Raw genomic sequence first — 26,222 nt, 5'->3', positions numbered from 1 at the left:
GCCATTGTCAATGGGAAGTTCCTTTTTTACAAATCCAAATGAAGATTACAAATCAGATAAGCAGTTTCACTAGAGTAGTAGAAGTAGAAGTGATCTGGGCCAAATCTGGGGGGCATTTGTAAGACGAAGAAATGGAAGGCAGTGGGCATAGATGATTCATTTGAAAAATACGGCAGTGAAAAAAGAGAGAAGAAATATGATGGGAGCTAGAGGAAGTCAGCAAGACCAAGTGTTGGGTTTTTTTGGATGTGAAGAACTGTGCATGCTCCAAAGGCAAAGGGGAAGAGAGCCAGGATCTTTAGAGCAGGCCTGCACAGCCTGCAGCCTGTGAAAAGGGTACAGGAAAACGTCCTTTGTGTGTAAAGGAAATCCTTTGATGGGCTGCAGGTTGTGAGGAAGGGGAAGAATATAAGAAGAAAACTGATCCTACTTAGTCAAATGATAAATATTTGTATTAAGGAAATATCTGTTGAAGGTCAATATATTCATGAATATTTTTTTCCATAGGGGAGGAATTATATGAGCTTTTGTAATGTTTCTAGGATAAAAGTCAGGGCACCGCAATTATGTTTCACAATCAGCATTCTGAATTTTGTTTAATGGTAGAAGAAGCAGAGGATCACATTAGTTGGCATTGCTGAGTCAAGGAACTTCAGTCCCCACTGCGTATGCCCAGGGTGCTTCCCATGCTTTATGTCACTCTCATCAACCTCATGGTGGGACCACAAGTCAGTCAAACCTTTCTTTGAGCTACTATATTAAAATAAAAGAATGATATAATAAATGCCCCCCACCCTTTCCCATGTTTAGGTCCTAGCTGCTCCTAGAATGTTCTGCTTCTTTCCTAGGATGTTTTCATCATTTCTAATTAGCCAATACCTTAAAACACTCAGTTGAGCAAACACTGTTTCTACTTTGTGCTCAGCAATAATAATTGATTAGTGCTTGTTATCCTGAACAGTAAAATAACCTTTCCCCCTCCCCTCCCATTTTAGACTCATGCCTTTGGAAAGTTACTTTGCTCTATATACCTGTTTCCTTATCTGTAAGATGGAGTAATAATACCTACCTCACAGGGTGTTGTGAAGGAAACGCTTTATAAACCTTAGTGCTGTGTAAGTGTGAGTGGTGATTATTATTCTTATATACTAATTTAATGTTGTTATTTAAGAATCATATAACTCTTTGTTAATAGCCTCACATGTAATTAGGTATTGATTGTTTTGTGATGAAGATGAAAAATATGTAATGTTGTGCTTCTACTTTATCTCTAAGGTTATAGCTATACGTCCCATCAGGAGGATCACACACATTCCTGGTGCTTTAGAAGATGAAGATGAGGATGAAGATAATGATGATATTGTCATGTTAGAAAAGAAAATCCGAACATCTAGCATGCCAGAGCAAGCTCATAAAGTCTGTGTCAAAGAGATAAAGAGGTGGGTTCGGGTACAAATAAGGTAGATGCATTTATTCATGATTTTGTAAAGGTTATTTGTGGTTTCAACTTGAGTAGTCATATTTTCACGGTATGTGTTATGTCTGTTCTTCAACTGAAACTGTAGCTAAGCTCTGCCATCCTTCCCCTGCTCTCAGTTAAAGATGCAGAATGTAAACTCCTTGACATCAGAGATTATTTTTGGTTTTTGTCTTTTTACTCCCCAGTGCCCAGGACATTGTAGTTGCTTCATAAAGATTTGAATTTAATGAAATTGAATTGAAAGTTTGGGACAGTTGCTATCTTCTAATAACTTGTTCATTTTTTCAGTTTTTAGGCAAATTTATTTGATGTCCTCTTCATTTGGGCATGCCATTCCTAACTTTGAGTGTTCCAAGATTTCCAGTTTCCTACTTCCCCTGCCCCCAGGAAATGTCTTGATCATCATCATTGCTTATACAGCCATCATTTCACAGTCTCTTCCTTCCAGAACTGACAATAGATCAGCTTTCTTTAAATTACTAGAAGACCAGAAGACACGTATTGTAGGTCAAGACTTCATCTGCATAGACATAATAATTAAGCCTATAGTAGCTGATGCCATCATCAAAGGGAGTTCCTTTTTTACAAATCCAAATGAAGTCTTTCAAATCAGATAAGCAATTTCAGTAGAGTGGTAGAAGCAGAAGTGGTCTGGGCCAAATCTGGGCACATTTGTGAGATGAAGAAATGGAAGGCAGAACCAGAGGACTCCTCACCCCTACCCTGTTTGAATAAGGCAGCAACTTCAACTTACTGCTTTGTCACTTCACAGGAGTGCACCTAGCTTTGCTTACACATAACAATACTTTGATTTATTTAGCATTTGTTCCATTGTCTCTGTGTTCTTTAGATGTCATTGTCATTTTTAATTTGTACTTGAGGGTATAGCTTGTTTAACTTTGTTCAGGCTATAGCATAGTACAGTAAAACCTCGACTAACTGGGATATTCAGGAACTAGGCTATTCCAGTTAAAAGAATATGATAGTTATCTCAGGACTAAATAAATCAAAAACCATTTTTGTTTCAACCCTTTTGAAAAAACCTTTGTTAAAAGTCTGAATCTCCTTTCTTGCTTTAGTACAGCCTAGTGAACATAATTGAGTCTCTGAGGTTCTGGCAGTGTCTCAGGGTCATTAATGATGAGTATACAATATTGTTGATAAAGAAGGGTTAAAAGATTCTGTACCTCATGATGTCAGTCAACACATATTAAAAATGTACCTTGTACGAAGTGTGTTAGGCACTGGGAATGTTCTAGAGGTCAGTGTTTAAAAAATATATATATATCTGATATTAACTTATTTTCATGGAAATTACCTCTTCTAAAAGACTGATGTTTTACAGAATCTAGTTAACAGTTCTCATTAGTTGAGTTCTCGTTATTGGAGGTTTTATTCTGTTGTATGTGGATAGGAGTGTAAATCTAGGTAGTGATGGAGAAAATCAGGGGACCAGGTAAATAGATACATTTTACTTGAAAAATCTATTTCTAGGTGGTCTAGGTGAATATCCCTAATCAGACTTTGAATATATAATTGCACATGAGTCTTTTTTCCTGGTTTCCAAGGATAGTGGTTGCAGATTGACTGTAGCCTTTAAAATAAGTGATTCCCTGTACATATTTAGAAAGTAGCTATTTCTTGTCAAGTTAACATCACGTCTCCTTTCAGAAATCACCTGGTATAGTTGAACTCTTCCCATTGACTTGTCTTCCTAAACAAATGTCCTTGCCACTCTTGGTCAAGAGAAGAAAATAGACTGGATGTTGCTTTTGCAGTAAGGTCTCCTTACGTCATTGAGTTTGTTTCTTATGTACATTTTCTTTCTTCCTTTCTTTCTTTCCTTCTTCCTTTTTTTTTTTTGGCAGGCTAAAAAAAATGCCTCAATCAATGCCAGAATATGCCCTGACTAGAAATTATTTGGAACTTATGGTGGAATTACCTTGGAACAAGAGTACAACTGGTAAGCCCAGGGGGAAAGTACCTTCTCATAGACTGATTGTTGGCCTGAAAAAAATCTTGGAAGTCTTCCTTTTGAAATACTGCCCACTGATTATTTAGACTCCAGCAAATATTAATTAAGTCCTTTCTACATAAAAGACACCACTGGGTGTCTAGGGAATCAAAGACAAGATAGAAAACATCCCCTGCCCTCAAATAGCTTGTGTTCTAAGCAGGATGGGGGTGGAGTAAAAAGATAAGCATATACGTTATAAACAAATATATATATTATAGGTGGAGGAGAGAGAAACATAATTTTACTTCCCATTACTTAAACCTTCTTTAGGAAGTTTTTTTTCTATCCTTCTTTAGTTTCAGGACAAGTCTTCTTTCTCCCTTCTGAGTGGATTGGATGCCAGTTTAGCCCTTAACGTAAGATTTATTTAAATGTGTTTCACCAACAACTAAAGGGATCAAGAAGTGTTTTCTGTAGGTGGGGGCACATAAGCTGAGTCAGGAATGAAGCCAAGAAAATTCATGGTGGAAATGAGGAAAGAATTAGAAGGCCAATCTATGCAGAGGCACAGGGGCCAGATGGAGTGGAATCCTGTGTGCAGGGCACAGTGAAGAGGCCAGTTTGGACTGGAATGTAGATTATGTGAAGGAGAGGTATGCTGAATTAGAGCCACTCACTGCAACAGTTTGAATGAAGGCCTTGTGTGAATTTTAGAAGTTTTTAGTTCATGGCTTTTAAATAGTTCAGTGATTCTTAAATTATGTCTGCTTCATCTGTTTTTCAGGTCAGTTGTTTTTGCTATGAGATACCTCACATTTTCTTCAATTTTTTTTTCAGTCTTTGACTTTGTTTTCATTTTTTCCTTTTTTTATGTCTCATGGCATCATCAGTTTCCATTTGGTTAATTCTAATTTTCAGGGAGTAATTTCTTGGGTAAAGCTTTTATAATGTTTGGCCCAAACTGTTAATTCTCTTTTTATATCTTTCTTCCAAAACTCATTTCTTTTCCCATTTTTTCCTCTGCCACTCTCATTTGGCTTTTAAAATAGTTTTTCAGCTTTTTTTAAAACTGTATTTTTCTTTGAGGCTTATTTTTAATATTTTCAAATCGTTGTCTTCTTCTGGATCTCTGCTTCCCAGCTATAATAGCTCTTTATGGTGAAATTCTTTTTTGTTTTGTTTTGTTTTTACATTCTTCCAGCCTCCTTCTTGACTTTGGACTTTGTTAGTGCTGGGCTCTGTGTACTTCTAGGGGGATATCTGGCCTAAGCTTCTGTCCTTTTAACATGCGGCTGCTTTTAAGGCTCATGCTGGAGGGTCTGAACTTTTTCAGTGCCCCCCAAATGTGATCCAGGGTGAAATCTTTTCACTGCCCTCCTGGTCTGAGTTTTACAAGTTCCTGGTATCCTTGGTTGGCAGCGTCAGTAGACTGACGCAGGACTCAGCCACCCTTAGCCCTGGAAGATGCTGCAGGTTCAGAGTGACTGCACCACAGGTTCCCCTTAATCTGGGACTCTTGCCATAGTTAGTCCAGCTGGGCTGGAGGCTAGAGTTAAGTCCCTGCTGTGCTTCTGGGATCAGAGCCGCGCACCTATTGTTTGCTTCTGAATTTGTTTCTTGCGTAGCACCCAGCTAGGGCTTACCAGCAGCTGATCTTCTTCACACACCTGTGAATAGATCTCTACCTTGCTCTGACCTAGAACTGTATAGTCAGTGACAGAGCTGCCAGGTGGCACCTGTTCCTGCCCCCTGCCCCCTGCCCCAGTGCTCAGTCTCAATCTCTTTCAGTCCCTGGGCATTGTAATGCTCTGCACATGGTACAGTCCTGGCCAGACCCTGTCCTCAGTGTCAGCAGACCTGTCTGTCCATCTGTCTGTCTCCCTAAGCCAACCTGGGCTGGAGAAATGATTCATTGTGCCTTTTTCTTGGATTTCCTAATTGGAGTTCAGCCTAGTGTGTTTTCTGTATCTTTGTGGGAGAGGTTTGCTGGGGAAGCTAAGCAGAACTTCTTCCTGCTACTCTGCTATCCTAACTTTGCCTCTTTCTAGGAGTTTTTAAATGAGAAAGAAGTCAACATTTCCTACCATTTCACTTCTTACATTTGGCCACAGAGTCCTCTCCAAATGAGTGACTATGGTAGTTCAGTATCCCATCTAGGGAAGGAAAAAGGAGAAAGCTCACACCCAAGACTTTTGTGTCCAAATGAAATTTGTTACAAGATATCATCTACAGCAAAGCAACATGGTGTTCTTTATGCAAAGTCATCTTTGGAACCTTAGGCTCACATCCTGCCTGTGACATAGTAGCTATGTGCCCCTGGGCAGAACACTGAACTTTTCAGTGCTCTAGACAGCTCTGTGGCTACAGATTACTGAGAAAGTGCTGACCTGCATTGGCTGAGGGAATTTCCTCACTTGGGAGTTCCCTATACGGGATGAAATCTCTATAGTCTATTTCCCAGCGCTTATTGTCAGCTGAGGGCTGGAGACGAGGGAGGGTGCTGTGGTCCTCTAAATCTGCATCCATATGGAGGTGGCAGCTCCCAAGATAGAGCTTCTCAGCTTTCCCTTTTAGTACATGAGAAGTCCCTTTTCTGATTTGTTAGGGATACTCTCTCTTTATGAAGGTATTGGGATATTGGATCAGTAGGAAGCCGGATGTTATCTGTTAGCTCACCTTCCAGATCTACACTTGGGAATGTTTGAGGCCTCTAATCAGTTGAGAGGAGTAAGAATCAGAGGATCATGGGGGCAGCTACCTTGGAGTCAGAAGGACTTGATGCTTACTTAACTGTGTGACCTTGGGTAAGTCACTTAAGCACGATTTCTTCAGCAAAAAAAAAAAGAATCAGAGGATCAGAATGCTCCCCCTCTACTCAAGGTTGATTAATAAGGGGAATGTGGAGTATCTTTCTCTGATGTCAGATGCTATGAGGCTGATGGAGCCCATGTGGATACTATCTGTGAAATTATAATTGAGGGGACTTCTGCTAGTTTTAGGGATGAAAGCATAAGAGGAAAAAAACACCATAGGTATATAGGATGGCATTCAGTAAATATGGACATAAAACTTCCCAAGGAGGCTTGACTCCCTTTGACTCTCTTTTGCCATTGCTATTAGGTTGCTGTCTAAAGTGAGGACGTATTTGTAAATTTTCCCCTCGGGAATCTATATGTGAATACCAACTCTGATTCTGTAGAGGAGCAAGGAATAAACTTCCAGTACATAAAGATCCTAATGTGGAGGAAGGAGAAGGAAAGACCTTATTTGTATACATGCAAATGTGTCCTAGCAAGAATATCAGTGCATTTGCATTTCCCAGAGAAAGGATGTCACTTATAGTTAGGAATTTCTCAAAATAAACTTTTCTGTGTGTCATAAGGAACTGCAAACTAGACATTATGAAATACGTTGTGTTAGTCATTATTTAACAGTCCCTGTAACAAATATGAAATAAGACTAGAAAGAATTCTGTAATTCCACCATGATTTTTTTTTTGGAGACCACTAACTTCCTCTAGCCATTAGAGAAAAGAGGACAAGGTGACTGCTCATCACACATATGTGCAAATACCCAGATCTTTTACAGACATTTTCCTCCATGCCAATAAAATATGTATTTCAAACAACCTTTTTTTAAAAAGCAGTTTTTTTAATTGTACATATACTGTGTACAAAACAAAAAGATAACTAGCCATATAAACCAGTCTATAATAGGTGCTAAGGAACTGCATATAAAGACAGCACAGAGAACAGCACGGATTTTTTAAGAAAATTATATTGAATTTGACCTCATTGCTTAAAGCTTTTTCAGGAACTTAAGCCCTTTTTATCCTTGTTTAGTTAATTTCACCACAAGTATTCTTCCTACTGGGCAAATTGGGTGCCAGTTTAGCCTTTAGTATAATATTTGGGGGGGGGGGCAGGTAGGTAGTGCAGTCACTAGCGCACCAGGCCTGGAGTCAGGAAGACCTGAGTTCAAATCTGGCATTAGACACTAGCTGTGTGACCCTGAGGAAGTGACTTAACCCTCTTTACCTCATTTTCTTCATCTGAAAAATGAGCTGGAGAAGGAAGTGGCAAACTACTCCAGTATCTTTGCCAAGAAAACCCCAAATGGAGTCATGAAGATTTGGACACGAGTGAAATGACTGAACAACAACAAGATTTGTTTAAATGTGTTTCCTAATTTTCAGAATAATTCTAGAACTTAAATCTTTTCTCGCCAGCTTCCCTGCCCAGGCACACAACCACACTCTACTTACCGGTGTATGCCCTTATATTGATTAGTTATTAGATTATCTGAGGGCAGTAATGAAGTCACTTAATAATTATTAATTAACTAATAATTAACATATGTTCTCAGCATAAGAGAAACTATGGCTGTTTATTTTTATTGAGCAGATAGATTATCTTGGCTTCCATTGTTAGTTCCATGTAGGAAAATGACAGTGGTTCTTCAACATACATTTATTTATTATTCATATTGTTCATTCGTACATTTATTATTCATGCATAGAAAAAAAAGAAGTTGTTCCTACCAGTTTTTAGAATATTGAATTGTTAGGACAGTAGTTCCTAACTTCCTGAAAGGAGGAAAATGAGCATTGTACTGACTATACTCTGTTACACCTTTTTCAAATGCAGCATTTTAAATGACATCACTTTTTCGTTAGTCTTTTTAATTTGCAAGTCAGTTTAAAAGTAAGCTTTCCCAGAGCTCACTATTCAGAAAGTATGATTGACAGTGCATTGTCATAGTGAGCTTGAAAAGAACGAGTCTACAAGAAAACTGAGAAAACTAGTTTTTTGGAGCTTGCTGTGAAGAAGTATTGCCCTCTAGTGGAAACCTTCCTAGTTGGCATGGAACTAATAACAACTGAAACAAAAATTCATAGTTTCAGGCGTGCCGATCTTTCCTGGAAGACACACATGAGGTGAATACAGTAGGGCATGACTTCTGCTAAATGTGGTCCCTTCCTTTGAGCTGTGACTAGACTGTATTGCCCTTTAAATCACCTTTTAGCTGAGTAAGTTATTTTCTGTTTCATTAGACCCCGGGCAGACCCTGCCTCATTCACTGCCTGTGTAGGTACAATCATGCACAGCCTGAAGAAGCTGGTAACAAAGGGAAGAACTGCCAAACTGATTCAGTTCCATCTGCTGAGAGTCGTTCATCCGTGTTTGGAGAGGGGGTGGCTGTATTTTGCTAAAGAAACAGCAAACCACAACCTAATAAATATTGGCTCAGCTGCTGTTAAGTAGCCTGAGATTTGGTTTCAAGTCTATAATAAACCAGTATTTTTCAAATATTTTTCAAATCCTGATTTATGAATGTAAAAAAACAAACTCTAGCAATGCCAAAAATCCCTTTACAAATATAATTATTTATTTGGGCTTCTCTTCTTTCAGTAAACTATTGCCCTGTGTTCTAATGTTAACGACCTCTGTAAAATACTGAGTTGCAGAGAGTCAATCAGATTAAAAGTGCAGTCACCTTTGTTCCTTTACTGCTTTCACTTCAGCAAGTTGCTCTCTCCATGTATGTTTTCATTTTGCTTATTTATGTATAGATTCCTACAGGCATTTGCTATCTCTGCTTCCTTTCCTCTCTTCAACCCCTCCCAACTTCCCTGTTTCCATTGAGGTCACTGTCAACATTCTAGTTACCAAGATTGGAAACCTAGGAGTCCCCCATAATTCATCGCCTTCCCTTAGCCCCCATATCTAATTAATTTATCAGTTTCTATGCATTCTACCTCCACAGAATCACTCTTATGTACACTCTCTTCTCACTACTCACAGGACTACCTCTCTAGCTTAGGCCTTTCATCTTGACTTTTGCAATAGCTTTATAATATAAGAATGTAATGTAATATAATATGATGTAAGAAGTTTAGGTACAAAGTCACTCAGTGGGACCTTTATGAAAACTTGATCTTGGAAGTTTATCCCAAAAGAGATAAGAAAATGTACCTCCCTCTCTTCCTTACAGATGTGGAAGACTGTTGGTGTGGAACATATACCATTAGACTCAGCTGAGGAACTCCTTTTTTTCTTTGTTCTATCAGGACTTCTTAAACTTTTTCCACTTGCGACCCACAGTTTAAGAAACACTGTGGAATAGATCTCTAGGTATGGGTGGGGATATATAAAGTTAAAATAAAATAATATGAAGTTAATATGCAGTAGTTTTATTTAAGAAAACTTAGTTTGGGAAACAAAGTAAGAACATAGGTTATGTTGAAATTGCATCCCCTTGAGAAATTTTCTGCATCTCAAAAAACTGATCTGTAGGTCTGAGTAGCATTTCTGAAGTGGAAATAAGTATCTATAATACTTTCGAGAGATAGAAATTATAGTAGGACATTGTCTTGCTGCTAGCCTTCTTTATGTAGATGAGCCATGTCTGAACCTCCCTTAAGATATCCTACCAAAAAGAAAACAATTTCAGTCTTTTCTTGGTCCATCCTATTTTCTGATAACAGTTTTCTTCAGTTAAAGTAAAAATGAGATACTTGATTTGAGTATTCAAAGTGTTTGAACTCTGTTGCTTGACAGACCGCCTTGATATCCGGGCAGCCCGAATTCTTCTGGACAATGATCATTATGCCATGGACAAGTTGAAGAAAAGGGTCCTGGAATACTTAGCTGTCAGGCAGCTCAAGAACAACCTGAAGGGCCCAATCCTCTGCTTTGTTGGCCCCCCTGGAGTTGGCAAAACAAGTGTAGGAAGATCAGTTGCAAAGACCTTGGGTCGAGAATTTCACAGGATCGCACTGGGAGGTGTATGTGATCAGTCGGACATTCGAGGACACAGGTATTTCTCTTAATTCACTCTTTTGCCTTCATCTGGCTATTTTAACTGAGACAGAAGAAAAACACTGCTTTAAAGGGCCCCAGTGTGTTTAATGTGCCATTTCTTCAGCTCACTACCTTCTCAGCCTTGTAGCCAAATTATCTTTGAAAGATGGTTTTAATAATATCTCAACTTGGTTGGAGGACAGATTCACCAGCCATCCTCGTGTTTTGTCTGATTAAAAGAGCAAATTCTTCAGGAATGGAAATGACATTCTCTTTATGACTCATCAGGCCAGGGACGTTTTGCTTTGGATCAAGGTACCTCCTGAAATTTAGGAACATGTGAATTTTTTTTAAGGTTTTATGTTTTTCATGGTAGCACGAAACTAACCAACCAAAAAAACATTTCTCCCATACTACCATTTAATGATATAGGTGACAGCTTACTTTTAAGCAGTTATGGACATTTATTGTATACATAATGGCATTCTAATGACAGATAACAAATATACTCTACAATTCCGCTGTTTCCCATTTGGCTACATAGTCATGCACAAATTAAGTACCCTTGACTTAAATATTCCCTCATAAAAATTAATAAAACAACACAGGAGTGGCAGCATAGTGTTATGGGTAAAGGGCTGCATAAAATCAAGCCTGAGTTCAGGGCCTACCTCTGACACATACTGACTGTGAAACTATGGACAAGTCACTTGGCTACTTATTCAGCAGCTCTTCAAGGCTATAACATGCAGTTATAGTGGTGATCTGTATCAGTGGAGGAAGTTTCCACACCAAGAGTGCCCCCACACAAATATAATCAAAAGCCTGACCCCCCACCCTGTCCGCAAAAAAATCTGCCTCCTGTTCCCTTAGTCTCCTCCCTTAGTTTCTGTGATTTGACCTCTCCAACCTCTTCTTTTTCTCTAATTTCATCTTTATTTCTTCTCCTCACACTCTCTCCTCCCTTTTAACTCGTCCTTATCTCACACTTCCAACTCATCCCATACCTCATAGTCTGAACTACTTCATTCATGGGAGGTTGAGAAAGGAGGAGCAGACTGGGGCAGCTGCATGTAGGGCAAGAGAATTTGTGTCTAGGGGCCCTGACCTGTCTGCCCCCTGAGGCTCAGCTCCTTAGCACCATGACAATTGAAAAGGAATCTTCAGTATGTTAGATTTATGAAGAATATTTAGTATCTTCTTTTACACTGAGGAAATCCCATTGAACAATTAACATTAATTTATAATCTTTACAATTAAAAAAGAAAAATGTTGTGGGAATCTTTTTTCTGTTTACTTCAATTTAAATGACTTTCCCTTTGGTTTTTTATTTTGTTTGTTTGTTTGTTTAAACTCCAAAACGGAGAAGGGTTAGTTTGGTATATAAAATGTAAATAATAGAAAGGCCTGTCTGTGAACTTCTGTGACAGCTTAGCTATAAGAGCAAACAAATAATTCATTTTGGTCACAAGAACTATTTCCAAATAATAGCTTACATTGACATAGCACTTTATTGCTACCTATGAAACTCCCTTGCTCTAACACTGACTTCTGCATTACCCACTATGAGTTTCTTTAGATTAAAAAAATAATATGGCAAAATGTGAGTATCTACACCATAAAGTTAGGACAGCTCTATCATGGTTTAACTATCAGAGAGGTCTGTAGATTATGCTATCAGCACACTGCAAGCAAAGTATTTGAAAAGTAGAAAGCAGTCCTCAAACTAGAATGCCTTATTTTGTGTATATTTTATTTTCCATATAATAGATGTACCTTATCCGAATAGATAATTGATGACATTTTTCACTTACCAGTTGGAATAGGAAAGGGCAAAGAACTCTTCCTTCAAATCATAGTTTAGGTACCACTTTCTACAGGAAGCTTTTCTTGACTCTTCTCCCCCTCTCCACATCTCCCTCCACCCGCATTGCTAGGGCCGTCCTTCCCTTGTATTTATTTTCTAATTATTGTGTACATACTTACAGATGTATATATTTATCCCCCGATAGCATGTATCTTCCTTAAGAGCAAGGACCATTTCATTTTCATCTTTGGACCCCCAGTGCCTAGCACAGTGCCTGATACATAGTAGGTTTTTAATAAATACTTGTTGATTGGTTGTTCAGGTAAAACTTTCCACGTGTTGAAAAAGAGAGAGAGATGTTTTAGTGAACAAGGAGTCTTCATAGATGGCTGATAAGTTCATTCTCTTTAGATAATTCTTGTGACTTTTCAGATGCTTTTTACTCAGTCAAGACTTTATGTTTTCACTTGTTTTTGTTTTGTTTTAATTCCCACATAAGCCACTAGAGGCTGTTGTTTGCTTCCACAAGGAAGCAAAAGGGCAAAGAAACCACTTCTGCAGAAGTACCTAATTCTAGGACTCGATGCACCCCTATCCACAGAGGGTTCAGTTATCCAAAGCAGAAAACAATTTCTGATCCCGTGGCTTGAAGATCTAAAGTAAAAGCAACTCAGAATTCATTTTTCACCCTTCCCAGTGAGGCAGTAGTGGTGGCAGTGGTAATGAGATACTGAGTATGAAGGTGGGGAAGATGACAGGCACATAGGATCACATTTTACCAGATCCTGTGCTTCTGTTTTCCTCAGTTCCTTCCATACTGAGTGGTAAAAGTGTTGAGCACAGATCCTAAATAGGGCAAGCAAAAATTAGAAACTACCTTTTTTTGTTTTGTTAATATTTTCTTAACAATTGAAATTTCTAAAGTACATCATGCTTGAAACATTTATTTCTTACTGAGTGCCAAGACCATGAAAAATAGGAATTTTTTGTGGGAATGCTCTGAAAAATATCTCACAGCAATGACACCTATGCCTCTTGGTTCAGATATAAGCCCCTCAAAGGGAAATCTTTGAAAAGAGTCAAATCATATATTGGTATAGATAGAAAAAGAGGTAAAATTAATATTTGAATTCTAATTTACTTGCTTTTATTCAAGTAAAAATGATGTCATTCTCTTCCTGAGATCAAAACTTAAGCCACATCCATGTATCTGGGAAATAGAGACAGTGTAGTGGACTGCCAAGAGCTCTGGATTTGGTGTCAGAGGTATCTGTCTCCATCTCTGCTACTTACTGTATATGATCTTGAGCAAGTCATTCAACCCTGTTGGGCCTCAACTTCCTACCTGTAAAACTAAGCTGAACCAGATTCCCAGCTCTTGCCAAGTGATAATACCCTTTGGACACTGTCAGCTTTATTTTTCATCTGCTACCCACTACTATGACTAATGATCTCCCACCACCTATATTTTTCCCTGTCCCTTTATTAATCAATCACCAATCGCATAGGAGCAAACCATCCCCAACCCACCACTGATTTACTCATCCTAATCTTCTTCAGCATTGCCTACTCTTTGCCCCGTACTCTCTAGAATTCCCTTGTATGATTCCTCCACTTTTCTCCATCCCCTTTTAAAAATTATTTGGCAAGAGGCATAAAACCTACATTCTTTTCTAGCTTTGAATAGACGGCTTTTCTCTTGAGTGACTCCACTGTCTACATTAAATAAAGTAAGTAAAGACTTAAATGAGATTATAAAATGATCTTTTTTTCACCTATAGACTTGCATTTGAAGATGATAGGGGTGAGGGGAACAATGTATGTCATAAAAAACTGTACCATTGGGCTAAGATATTTGCTTTTTAAATTTTTAAATGTAATTTTATTTTTTTCAGTTAACAAAAATGTATTTTCTCTCCCTTGCACCTCTCTTTTTCTTCTCCCCCCTCCCCCCAGTTTGGAAAAAGAAAAACAAAATCCTTATAATGAACATGATAATCAAATAAAGCAAATCCCCTTATTGAGTACGTACAAAGAATGTTTCTTATTTTGCACCTAGAAACCATCATCTCTCTGTCAGGAAGTGGGTAGCATGTTTCATCATAAGTCATCTGGAATTGTGGTTGATCACTGCATTAGTCAGTGTTCTTAGGTCTTTCAAAGTTAGGTCTGTACATTTTTGGATAAATTGTTCTGGTTCTACTTACTTTGCTCTGCATCACTTCATATTAGTCTTCCAGGGTATCTCTAAAACTATCTCCTTCAGTCATTTCTTATAACATAGTACTATTCTGTTACATTCATATATCATAATTTGGTCAATCACCCAACTGTGCTTTTGTCACCACTGTTATAAATAGTTTCACATATATGGAGGCTAAAATATTTCCTTAAAACATGTCTCTTGTCTCTAAGAAATAAGTAGAAAAGCTGGAATTTTTCCCACTAAAAAGAATCTTTGGACTTAGCATCCACCAGCTATTCATTTTTTAATGAATAGATGATAGTTGTATCATAGCTGGTAGATGCTCAGAAACTTAACACATTAAACATTCCATTAACAGTGTTGCTTGTTCGTATGCCATTGGAATGTATTGCCCATATGCTTTCTAAAGTACAGAAGTTTTTTAGAATGCTTGATTTGAAAGCATTTTGCTTGAAGACAGCAAAAAATATATAAACATATATGCAGCTCTCAATTTTGTCACTGTATCTTCCAGAGAGAAAAGTAGTATATCTATCAGATTGCAGCAGGGACATGGGGTGGGAATTGGGGGCATGTTTGGCTGCATGTGATGATCCAAAAAACACCCATATCTTGCTCGTTGAGCACTGGTCATGTGCTTATTATTGGCATTCATGTGAATTCTTGTTTTTCCTTAGCCTGTGTGTAGCTACTACTGTTCTGCTGTCTTAAAATAGCTAGAGAAAAACAGAGCTGCTTTATCAAGCATATCCCAGCTCTCTAAAATGCGTCACGTTGGCTTTCATCACTTACCTTTCTCATATGCAGAATTTCATCTCTATCCATTTAGCCTAGATATCTACTGGAGGATTGTCTAGCCAGTTGAGAATAGTTTTAAAAAAACCCCAAAAATTAACCCCTCCCCAATGTTTCATGATTTGGGGGTAGGGGGGAAAAAAGAAAAGGTATATTTTTTCTTGGTTTTCAGTTGTCTGACATTGCTAGTGTTTTTACATTAAGAATATTTCTGTGTCCATTTCTTTTAAGTGGTTGATTAGCTTACTGATGGAGGTGCAGGAGGGAAGTCTTTGTATTCCCCAATCTAACAAGTCACTTATTAAGCACCTACTACGTTCTGAATTCTGTGCTAAGCCTTGAGTATACAAAGAAAAACAAAAGACAGTTCCTTTTCTCCTGGAGCTCACAGTCTTTTACTAGAGGGAGACAACACGCAAACAGCTACTTATAAACAAAATATAAAAAGATAAACTGGAAATCATCAACAGAGGGAAAGCACTAGTATTATGGAGGATCAGGAAAGGTTTCTTGTAGAAGACAAGATTTTAGATGGGTTTTTAGGAAAGCCAGGAGGTAGAGATGAGGAAGAGAGTATTCCAGGAATGAGGAACAGCCAGTGAGAAATGCACAGATTCTGGAATTGAGTGACATGTTCAGGGAACAGCAAGGAGGCCAGTATCACTGGATCATGGATGGCTTTCATTTTTTTCAGTAAAATATGAGGCAAGGATCTCCTTACACATAGTAGGCGCTTGATAAATGTTTGCAGACTTGATCAGCAAGAGCCCTTTAATTGAATGTAAGCTTTAAAAACTATCAGAATTATACCTATGGAATAAACTTCTGCTTACTGAAAATGAAGGTGTAAAGGCTTATAGCATTTTATATATACTATCTCATTTGATATTCACAATAGCAGAATGAGGCAGCATGACTAGGAGAAGCTAGATACCTGACCTAGGAGTTAGGAAAATGTGGGTCCAGGTCCTGCCTCCAACATACTAGCTTTGTGGCCTTGACTTCTCAGGTAAAATCCCCTTAACCCCCAAAGGTTCTAAGGCAATTGGAGAGCAGTTGCAGTTTTGCATTTGTAGAGTTTTCTTACCACGAGTTATCTATTCCAAGGAAATCACAGATTTGTTTGGGTTTTTTTAATTGGACATGAAATGCAGATAAGTAGATGCTTTATTCTTTGTAGGTGTTTTGAGGTTATCTTTTTATGGTAATAACCATAATTAGCAGTGGCCTAAAAATCAGAAAGCATTTTTAAAGACCCTTTTCTTTGAAGATATTGGTACTAGAGCAGACAGTAAACTCATTACTTGTTCATTGGGGGGTACTATGGTTAGCTCTTAATTTGACGCTAATTAGTCTGACACGTTAGAACTGTCTGTAGTTATTTCTAGAAAGCACAAACTAAACTGTTTGGAAAAATGATAAACCTTTAACTCAAGTTAAAATTCTTGACAATGAAGATAGGCTTGTTTATCACATGTAAGGTGCCTCTCAGTTGAGTAGTTACCTAGATACTTAGGTACCTACCAGTGAAGTGTCATGTATGGATGAACGCTATGAGAATATAAACAGAATGTGAACTAGTGTCTTTAAACTGGTATTTCAGCAGAAGATTTCAAACTAGGAATTCTTCACCTTTTTTGTGTCATGGAACCCTCTGGCAACGTGGTGAAGCCTATGGAACCCTTCTCAGAATGATGTTTTTGAATATATAAAATGAAACATATAGGATTACAAAGGAAACAAGTTATATTGAAATACTGTTACAAAATATTTTAAAAACAAATTCATGGATGCCAGGTTAAGAATTGATCTAGTGTAACAAATCGTATGAGATGAAACTTCTGCAAAGTTATTATTTTATCTTTTCTCCTGGATACTTTGTCCCACTCACTAGTACTGTATTATGTGATGTTCAGAACAGACTAGTCTTGGCCTTGCCCTTGTAAGTAACAGTAAACTGATCACAGAAATGAAATGTGTGTGGTACTTCTGGCTCTAGGTAAGTTTTACCTGATTTTCTTTTTCTGGGAAGGAATGCAGTAAACAGATGTTTAAGTACCTATGTGCCAAGCACTGTGCTAAATGCTTTACAAATATTATCTCATCTAATCCTCACAACAACTTTGGAAGGCGAGTGTTATTATTATCCTCACTTTACAGTTGAAGAAACTAAGATATACAGAGGTTAAGTGGTTTGCTCAGGGTTATCCAGCTAGTGAGTGCCAGATTTGAACTCGGGTCTTCCTGATTCTAGGATCAGCACTCTATCCACTGTGCCACCTAGCTACCTCAAAATGTCTTATTTGTCAAATATTAACCAGCCGATTTTTTTGGTGGTTATTGTGAAATTTGTTAGTAATTTCCAAATATATCTGCTGTATTATTCAAAAATCTTACTGTCATTCTAGCTCTTCTGTCTAATATATGTTTTACATTTAGTGGGATTGAATTATATATATATATATATTCTGACTAGAGATGAGATTGGAAACTTGCTTAATCATTCCCCTGTCAGTTTAAAAAAAACCTTTTGAGCAAAGACTTCCAGTATATGTATATTTATTTATAAATTCTATTCATGTGTTAATGTACTAACAAGTATGTTACAAAACATTACACAAAAACAAAAAATTTAAAAGAATATGATAAAATGTACAGTATTGCTTTTCAAAATGTATTAATGGCACCAAAACCTTTTTCCTTTCACTAAAAATATTGTTAATAATATCTTTACTAAGGACACTAAGGTTGAATATGCTTCACTGTTTTTAAAAATCTGTTATTTCACACTATGATAAAGCAATTCAGAGGTCTGGTTCAAAGTTCAGTTCATTTCAGTACTTGGTTTTAATGGTTGATCTGACTGACAAGGTTACCTTGTCAAGCTACATAGATGAACATGGACAAAGTCTGTCGCTGGCCCCTCATGTTAAATCCTGCTGTTCGTTTGTCAGGGCCATATTCCAAGACACATTTTTATGGAAACTCACATAGCAAAATTTCCATCTTCCTTGATGTCAGTTGTGTTGTATTTTGATTTTTTTTAACAAATAGATTCAAAAACAACTGTGTGCAAACAAGTACATATGGGATAAATTGGAAATAATCAACATAGGGAAAGCTCTAGAATTAAGAGGTATCAGGGAAGGCTTTCTGTAGGAGATGGGGTTTTAAATGGAACTTGAAAGAAGTCAGAGAAGCCAAGAGGCGGATGAGGAAGGCGAGCATTCCAGGCATGGAGACAGCCAGTGAAAATGTTTGGTATTGGGAGATGGAGTGTCTTATTCAAGGAACAATGAGGAGGGCAGTGTCACTGGATTGCTGAACACATCGGGGCAATGTAAGATGTAAGAAGACAGAAAAGGAGGGGGCGGCGGACCAGGTTGTGAAGGTCTTTGAACACCGAACAGGATTTTATATTTGATCCTGGAGATGATGGAGAGACACTAGAATTTATTGGGTGGAGTGATGTGGTCAGACACTTGTATTTTAGGAAGAGCATTGACAGTCAGGAAATGTCGTTCTGCATATTAAATATTAATAAAATTTGATTTATTTTAATATAAAGAGTAAATGTTCTAATTTTCTTCGCACATCCCAATGGATTATCTTTCCCACCCTACTTTGGAGACTACTCTTCTGGAGAGTATCTTCGAACAAGTAAGTGCAAAGTCCTTTGGATCTAACTCCTAATAACTAGAAAAAAGTGTTAACACTTTACATATGAGTGGAGTAGAATTCTTTTTACAGTCCAGATCTCTGATTTCATTGACCTGAAGGAGTTGTTACACTACCCAAAGATGTACAGTTAGCTACATATCAAGTAGATGAGGCCCATGACCACATTTCAGCTTACTACCTCTTTTAAAAAAAACCACACACACACACAAGATTACAGATTTAGACCTAGAAGGGGCCTTAATTTGCTCATCTATAGAATGAAGGGAGCAGGACCAGAATTCTGAGTCATTAGAGGTAAATTGTTTTGACCAAATCTCCTTTTGTGAACTGTTAAGTGACCTAGAGGTAGATCGTTCTGCTATGGAAAATGAGAAAAACTAGACTAGCAAATATCTGACTTTGCTCGGTATTGGACCTAACTAAGCTAGCAGGGATTTGATCTGAGTCAGGTATAGCTCGTTGTCACATAAATGAGTGTCAAAACCAGAATTGTCCCCAGGTTCTCCAATTCCAAATCCAATAGTCTTTCCAAGTCGCCACATTACTACTTCACAGTGCTTTTGGTAAATGAAACCATCATGTCATGGCTATCTTTTCTGTAAAACTCTAGACTTATATAAGACTACTGACTCATCTTCAACACATTCTCAGCTGCTGTTTTTCCGAGGATAGATTGACAATTTCCCTACTTTCAAGATTGGTGGTGTACGTTTGTGAAAGTAACAAACTGGAATTAGAAATATATTTAATGACTGTAGAACATTAAGTGCTTGTTGGAGTCCTAAAATATTTATAGGAATTTACCCAGTTTGAATACTACTGAGATTGGGGTTGATTTCTGTGCCTTATTCAAGAAACCACAGATCCTCCTTGAAGTGGTCATGAGAGATATGTTCCAGGACCTCTAAAGGCATATAAAGGAGACATTAATGAAGTGACACTAACACCCTCTCCCATAAAACATCCTTTTGTGCTCCCTTAATAAGAGTGGTTGAATTGTACTTTGGGCATGACATATATTTGATCTGCTGCAATTGTGTGTGTGTGTGTGTGTGTGTGTGTGTGTGTGTGTGTGTGTGTAAAAACAGGCTTTTGTTTGGGATTTCGGTCAATCAAATATTTATCACACCTTTGTTATGTAGTTGGCATTGTGTTTGAGTACTGAAGGGGGACCGAAAGAAGAGTTAAAGGTGTAGTGTCTACTACTTGAGAATATCAGACATCCATATGAGCAATGCTAAATTCCAAAGAAGTGGTTGAGACAGTAACTGCCACAGTATTTCAGAGAAGGAAAAGAATGCTTCCAGCCAAAATGATCAGAGATCACTTCATGGAGCAGCTAGGATTTGCTGCAAGACTTGACCAATGGATAGAACTGTGCAGGGAGGATATTCCATGTAAAGTCATAAGATCAAAGATGAAGACAAGAGACCGTGGAAGCCATTGAGCCCACACCCTTCCTCATTTTACAAATAAGGAAACTGAGGCATAAAAATTAAGTGGTTTGCCTAGAGCAGGGGTAGGGAACTTGCAGCCTTGAGGCCACACATGGCGCTCTAGGTCCTCAAGTGTGGCCCTTTGACTGAATCCAAACTTCTCTGAACAAATGGCCTTAATAAAAGGATTGGTTCTGTAAAACTTGTACTCAGTCAAAAGACCACACCTGAGGACCTAGAAGGCCACAGATGGTCTCAAAGCCATTGGTTCCCCGCCCGTGGTAGACTCACATAGCTTTAGTAAGCATCTGAGGCAGGGCTTGATATATGTAAGATACTGAACAGTTGCCAGTGTGTATTGAAAGATGGTGTTTCTCTAGTAAAGACCCTTAAAATCCAGTGAGCAGATTAGGCCTACTTCAAGAGATAGAATTAGTTTGTGAACCACGAAAATGCATGATTCCAAAAGTTTTCATTTTGAATGATTATTGTATGCTGATCTGATACAAATCTGTAACATATTGATAGGATATGGGGCAGTAGGGGGTGTGACTAGGTAGATTGGCATTATAGTGAGGGATGTGTGTGTGTGTGTGTGAGAGAGAGAGAGACACATCTCACTATAGTGTTAATATACCATAGGATGTATACTATATACTTAATGTATATATAGTATAGTGAGAGGTGTGTATGTATGTGTATACATCTCACTATTGTGTCTATATATACATATGCATATATGTGTGTGCATAATGTTTAATAACCATTTCTGCAAGAAAGGAAGCTATAAAATTCTAGGTTTTCTCCACATAGACTTTAAACTGGCACAGAATCATTTTAGAAGGCTGCCTATCAAAAACTTATTAACCCTTTGCCAATAAGTGACCTTTAAAGGAAGTGAGATGTAAATACTTATTATTTCTCTACAGTTGTCTCATGATAATTATACTCCACATTCACATAATACTTTTAAGATTTATGAAGTGATTTCATTATAATAACACAATGAGGTAAGAATCGTCAGTAGCGTCTCCATTTTATAAATGAGGAAACTGAGATTCACATTGTTCAAGGAACCTGCATGCTGCGTGCAACTAGTAAGTCACAGAATGGAAATTGAACTTAGGTCCTCCATCACCAAAATCATGTTTTTTTCCATCTTTGCCCTATTTTGTTAGTGTTGTTCAGTGATATCTGACTCTTCGTGACCCCTTTTGGGTTTTTTTTCTTGGCAGAGATACAGAGATACATTTCTTTCTCCACCCCATTTTACAGATGAGGAAACTGAGGCAAACAGGGTTAATTGACTTGCTCACATCAAACAGCTAGTAAATGTCTGAGGTCAGATTTGAACTCAGGTCTTCCTGACTCCATGCCCAACACTCTTATCCACTGCACCAACTAACTGCCCTTGCCCTACTATCTCCTGAGAAATAAACTTTTAAGCAAATGATTATGAAGACCTCACTTTTGTACACATCTTCTATTTTCCCCCATTACTGTAAACTTGAATTTGCTCCTCCCTTACCCTGATGAGACAGTCTTTACAGCATCTGATTCTGTACATTTGTCACCTTTGCTGGATGTGGAAGCATTGGCATGGTGTCATCGGGCTTCCTCGTCCTTTCCCAGGTCGTACTGTTCACTGTGGCTGGCTTTTTTACAGATCACGTGACAGTGTTTAGATTTGTTTTGTGTCCCTCAAGAGATGGCTGCTGCAGTTCCCTGCATCGTGTAGCAATCTCTTGTGAGCAGTCAGCATTTGCTGCCTTTTTAGCAACAATATTTGGTTTGGGTATGGCTTTAGGTTACAAGAATGATATGAAAGTTAGCAAACTGTCACTTTAAAAGTTTGTCTAGCTCTCTGATTTCACAAGTGTAGGGCATTCCTTCTGTTTCCTTACTTCTGCTTCCACTTGCCTATTAGAATCTTAGGTACCTTGGGAAGTCATACGCATGGTCAGTCGCACAGCAGGTATATGGTAGAGGCAGACCACCCCACTAATGACGGTCTGTACTTCTTCTCAAGTTTGTCCATTGCCTTGTTAAAAGGGTACTTTCTTTAATTTTGATAAATTTATTCGTATTTCTTGTTGTATGCTACATATATGCTCTATGTGAAGATAATGTAGATGGCTCTTTTCCAAAAGTGACCAAATAGTCCATGCTATTTTAATGTTCACTGGTGAATCTGGCTGTATTTGGGTATATCAAGTAGTGCATATAGGTAGAAATGGTAGTTCAGCATACAATAATCATTCAAAATGAAAACTTTTAGGCACAGCTAGGTGGCGCAGTGGATAGAGTGCCAGCCCTGAAGTCAGGAGGTCCTGAGTTCAAATCTGGCCTCAGACCAAACACTTGAAACTAGCTGTGTGACACAGGGCAAGTCACTTAACCCCAATTGCCTAAAAAAGCAAAAAACAAACAAAATGAAAACTTTTGGAATCGTGCATTTTCAGTGATTCACAAACTAATTTTACCTCTTGAAGTAGGCCTCATCTGCTCACTGGATTTTAAGAATCTTTACTAGAGAAATGCCATCTTCCAATACACATTGGCAACTGTTCAGTATCTTATATTCCTAAAAAGTTACTTGGGGTACTGAGAAGGTAAATGACTTACCTAAGGTCACACAGTTCTTATGTGTCAGAGTGAATCTGGGTCATTCTGACTCCTGTTGGTAATAAAACTTTTTTTATAGGCACAGCTATCTCCTTAAGGAACTGAGAAAAAGTTCTTGGGGGCCGCTGGAAAAAAAGCCTAAATATTATATTTATTGATGACTTAAGACTTGAGAAACATCCCAGATGGCAAGTAAGATTAAAGTAAAAGTAAAGGTGTGGTATTCTGTCCGTTTTAGTGAGTGTTGAAACTGAAATTTAGCCTTTAGGTTTGCCATTTCCTTCTCCAGCTTCTTTTACTTATGAGGAAACTGAGGCAAATAAGGTTAAATGACTTGCCCAGAGTCACACAGTGTCAGAGACCAGATTTGAACTCAAGAAGATGCGTCTTCCTAACTTCAGGTCCCACACTCTATCTACCGTGCCACGTAGATGCCCCAAATATTACTTAATTCAAACTTTGTAACAACCCTGGGAGGTAGATGCTATTATGATCTCCATTTTGCATTTAAGGAAATTGAGGCAGACAGAGGCTAAGTGCCTTGCGCCGGTGCACACAGCAAGTAAGGATCTGAGACCAAATTTGAACTCTGGTCTTCCTGGCTGCAAGTTCAGTGCCATATCTACTGTGCCTCCACAGCTGCCTAGTCAAAGAAGTCAGTATTTAAACCCTTATCTTCTAACTGAGGATATGGTGTTCCTGATATTGAAGGAAATTTAAGACTATGCATGATATTAGAATGTGAGCTCCTCTCATTAGAGCATGAGCTTCTTGGGAATAGGTGTTATTTCATTGCATCTCCAGAGCCTATAATGTCCCCTTGGGATCTCCAGAGCCTATAATATCACCTGACATGTAGTAGGCTCTTAATAAATGTTGCTGGTTGACTGATTGTATCAAATATAATATTTGTATACTACAGATAAATGATTAAGAAGAATTGAACCTTGTACCTTTGCTATCTTAGTATAATACTCTGAAAGCAGAATGGTTTTATCCTAGTCTTAAATGGATGGTTTCTAAAAGCTCTGTTCTCGCTTTCTGTCATCTCATCATTTGGAATCTGCTGTTTGTTTCCAATAGGCGCACCTATGTTGGCAGCATGCCTGGTCGTATAATCAATGGCTTGAAGACTGTTGGAGTCAACAACCCAGTGTTCCTGTTAGATGAGGTTGATAAGCTGGGCAAAAGTCTGCAGGGAGACCCTGCCGCAGCCCTGCTCGAGGTAAGACTTAGAAGGATTCAATCTGCAAATCCCAGCTAAGGAATGTAGAGGATAAGGGACTGAACTCACAGAGTACACATTTTGTAATAAAGACACCATATATGCTTTGATACAGGTGCAAGGAACAATTCTGCATAAATGAAAAAGATGCTTCTGTACTTTTATAGGTCCTATATTCCTAGTGCATTTGACCTTGATGACATTAGAGTTTACTGAGCTTGATTCACAGTGAAGCCTGAAACCACTAGGCATCTAAATGCATGTGACCTTTGTTTTTACTCAGTTCTTTTGGTGAGTTCTGAACAGCTTATTATCTGCACCATTTGCATTGTGGGAAAATCTTTTTCTTGTCTGCCTTGAGTCATTCCATAAATAGCAATCTAAAGGTGGTCTGTTCCAAGAATTGTCATTAATCTGGTGATCTCAAAGAATCTGAGATGATGTGCCAGTCACAGAGGACCTGACTCACAAAATGAGTTGGGGTAGCATTGGACTGAGATGCACAACTGCTAAATGCTGACTTGCTCTTTAGCGAGTCTTTGTAGATACCATTATTTTTCCCCTAGTTAACTTGGAAGAACCTTATCTTTTTACCTCTCACCCACAGCCTAGAACAGTATCATACCTGTAGTAAATGTTCATTAGATAAATAATTAATCAGTAAGGCATACCCTTTCTTTACTGAACACTCTGGTCTTGAAACAGTAACATTAATGACTCAGGAAGATTTTAAAAGATGCTGACCATCTACATTATAGGTAGAATGTGGCAGGTACTCAAATTCAGTTTGTAAAATGATAATGTTTGTGTTGGTCAAGAGTTTGTACCTCTCCCATTTGTCTTTTCTAATGTATTGTAATCATGTGGTCAGGGCCTAGATGAGGAAGGACTTTTTAATCTGTCCTACAAAACCCCAGTGCGGACCTTTTTTTTTTTTTCTGAACCACTATGAGGCAGCAGTTAGGTTATCTAGGTCCCTGCCTCAAGGACTAATTTCCTCTGTGTTTCTGTGAAGAGTGCCATTGGGGCCCAGAGGAGGTAGATAGAGTATAGTGGAAGAATGCTGAACTGGGAGTCAGATGTGGCTTCAGATTCCTCTTCTGTCCCTACTTAGCTGTTTGACCTTAAAGCAAGTCCTTAACCTCTTTCATCCCCAGTTTCTTCATGTGTAAAGTGAGGGAGTTAGAACAGGTGACCTCTGAGATCACTTCTAGTGGTAGATCTATGATCCCATTCTTTATAAAACTATAAAAAAATCATGTAGTAGTTTATTAAGCACTCAGAAAACTCTTACTGACAGTTTAACTCATATTAGGAGGTTTTGTAGGCCTGGTAGGTGTTTCTGTTATAGTGTCATGCCCTGCAATGCTAGATAGCATTTGAAGGGGATATTCCAATCCTGACATTTAAAAAGCACTGTTTTGGGCAGCCCTAAAACTAGTCCACTGGGCATTCCCAAACAGTAGGTGACAATTGAGCCCCAGGGGCATGCAGGTTAGCCAGTTTAGCCAGATTTATATCCATCCCCCTGATATAGGTACAGAAACAACTGCCCTTTCATGCCAGGTCATCTTGTCTGACACAGGATATAGAATCAGAGGTAAAAGAAGTCAGCCTCAAAGTGTTAAGTTAAAATTTAATTTCATATGGGAACACGCATTCATGACATTTGAAACTTTGTTACATGCAGACATCTTAGTGGTGAAATTGAAATTGTTACTGCATCCACTTTAATCACTACCTGCTTCTGATAACCAGGAGCTGTCACAAATAAAATTAAAATTTGACAAACATTTATTAAGTAAGTGCCAGAATTTTGTGATAGGTGCTGGGGATAGAATGACAAAATCAGATCCAAGGCACTGCTGGCGATATGGGGAAAAAAAGGCAAAAACACAAAAAGCTTCCCTGTCCTTAAAAAGCTTACATATAAATGAACAGGCATGTGCAAGATAATATAGACTGAAAGGGAAAATAATCTGAGTGAGGAAAGCTCTAGTGCCTGGGGGTGGGGAGGGAGAAGGTATAGCCGGGAAGTAGCAATGCTTTTTGTAGGTGTCATTTGAGTGGAGTCTTGAAAGGAACCAGGGATTTCAAGAGGTGGAGGCAAGGGAGGGAAGGCATTCCAGGCATGGGGGACAGCCAGTGCAATCGACAGAGATGGGAGATGCAATGTTGTGTGCTAGGCTGGCATTGCTGGACTGTCT

At 38.4% G+C, this 26,222-nt stretch overlaps 1 protein-coding gene across 1 annotated transcript in view; it reads left to right on the top strand.

Annotated features, from left to right (window-relative positions):
* The window catches only part of LONP2 (lon peptidase 2, peroxisomal), a 115,780-nt gene that overhangs the window by 27,306 nt on the left and 62,252 nt on the right, over positions 1-26,222 (top strand). Inside the window, exons 5-8 of the mRNA XM_020985117.2 lie at positions 1,276-1,439; positions 3,349-3,443; positions 9,998-10,256; positions 23,874-24,015. Coding sequence (XP_020840776.1) covers positions 1,276-1,439; positions 3,349-3,443; positions 9,998-10,256; positions 23,874-24,015 — 660 coding nt within the window. The remainder of the gene's footprint in view (positions 1-1,275; positions 1,440-3,348; positions 3,444-9,997; positions 10,257-23,873; positions 24,016-26,222) is intronic.

The sequence above is a fragment of the Phascolarctos cinereus genome, unplaced genomic scaffold (assembly GCF_003287225.1).
Source record: "Phascolarctos cinereus isolate Bilbo 61053 unplaced genomic scaffold, phaCin_HiC Scaffold_2;HRSCAF=192, whole genome shotgun sequence".
Taxonomy (NCBI): Eukaryota; Metazoa; Chordata; class Mammalia; order Diprotodontia; family Phascolarctidae; genus Phascolarctos; species Phascolarctos cinereus.
Note: the sequence above shows the minus strand (reverse complement) of the source record. Positions and strands in the feature narration are given on the sequence as shown.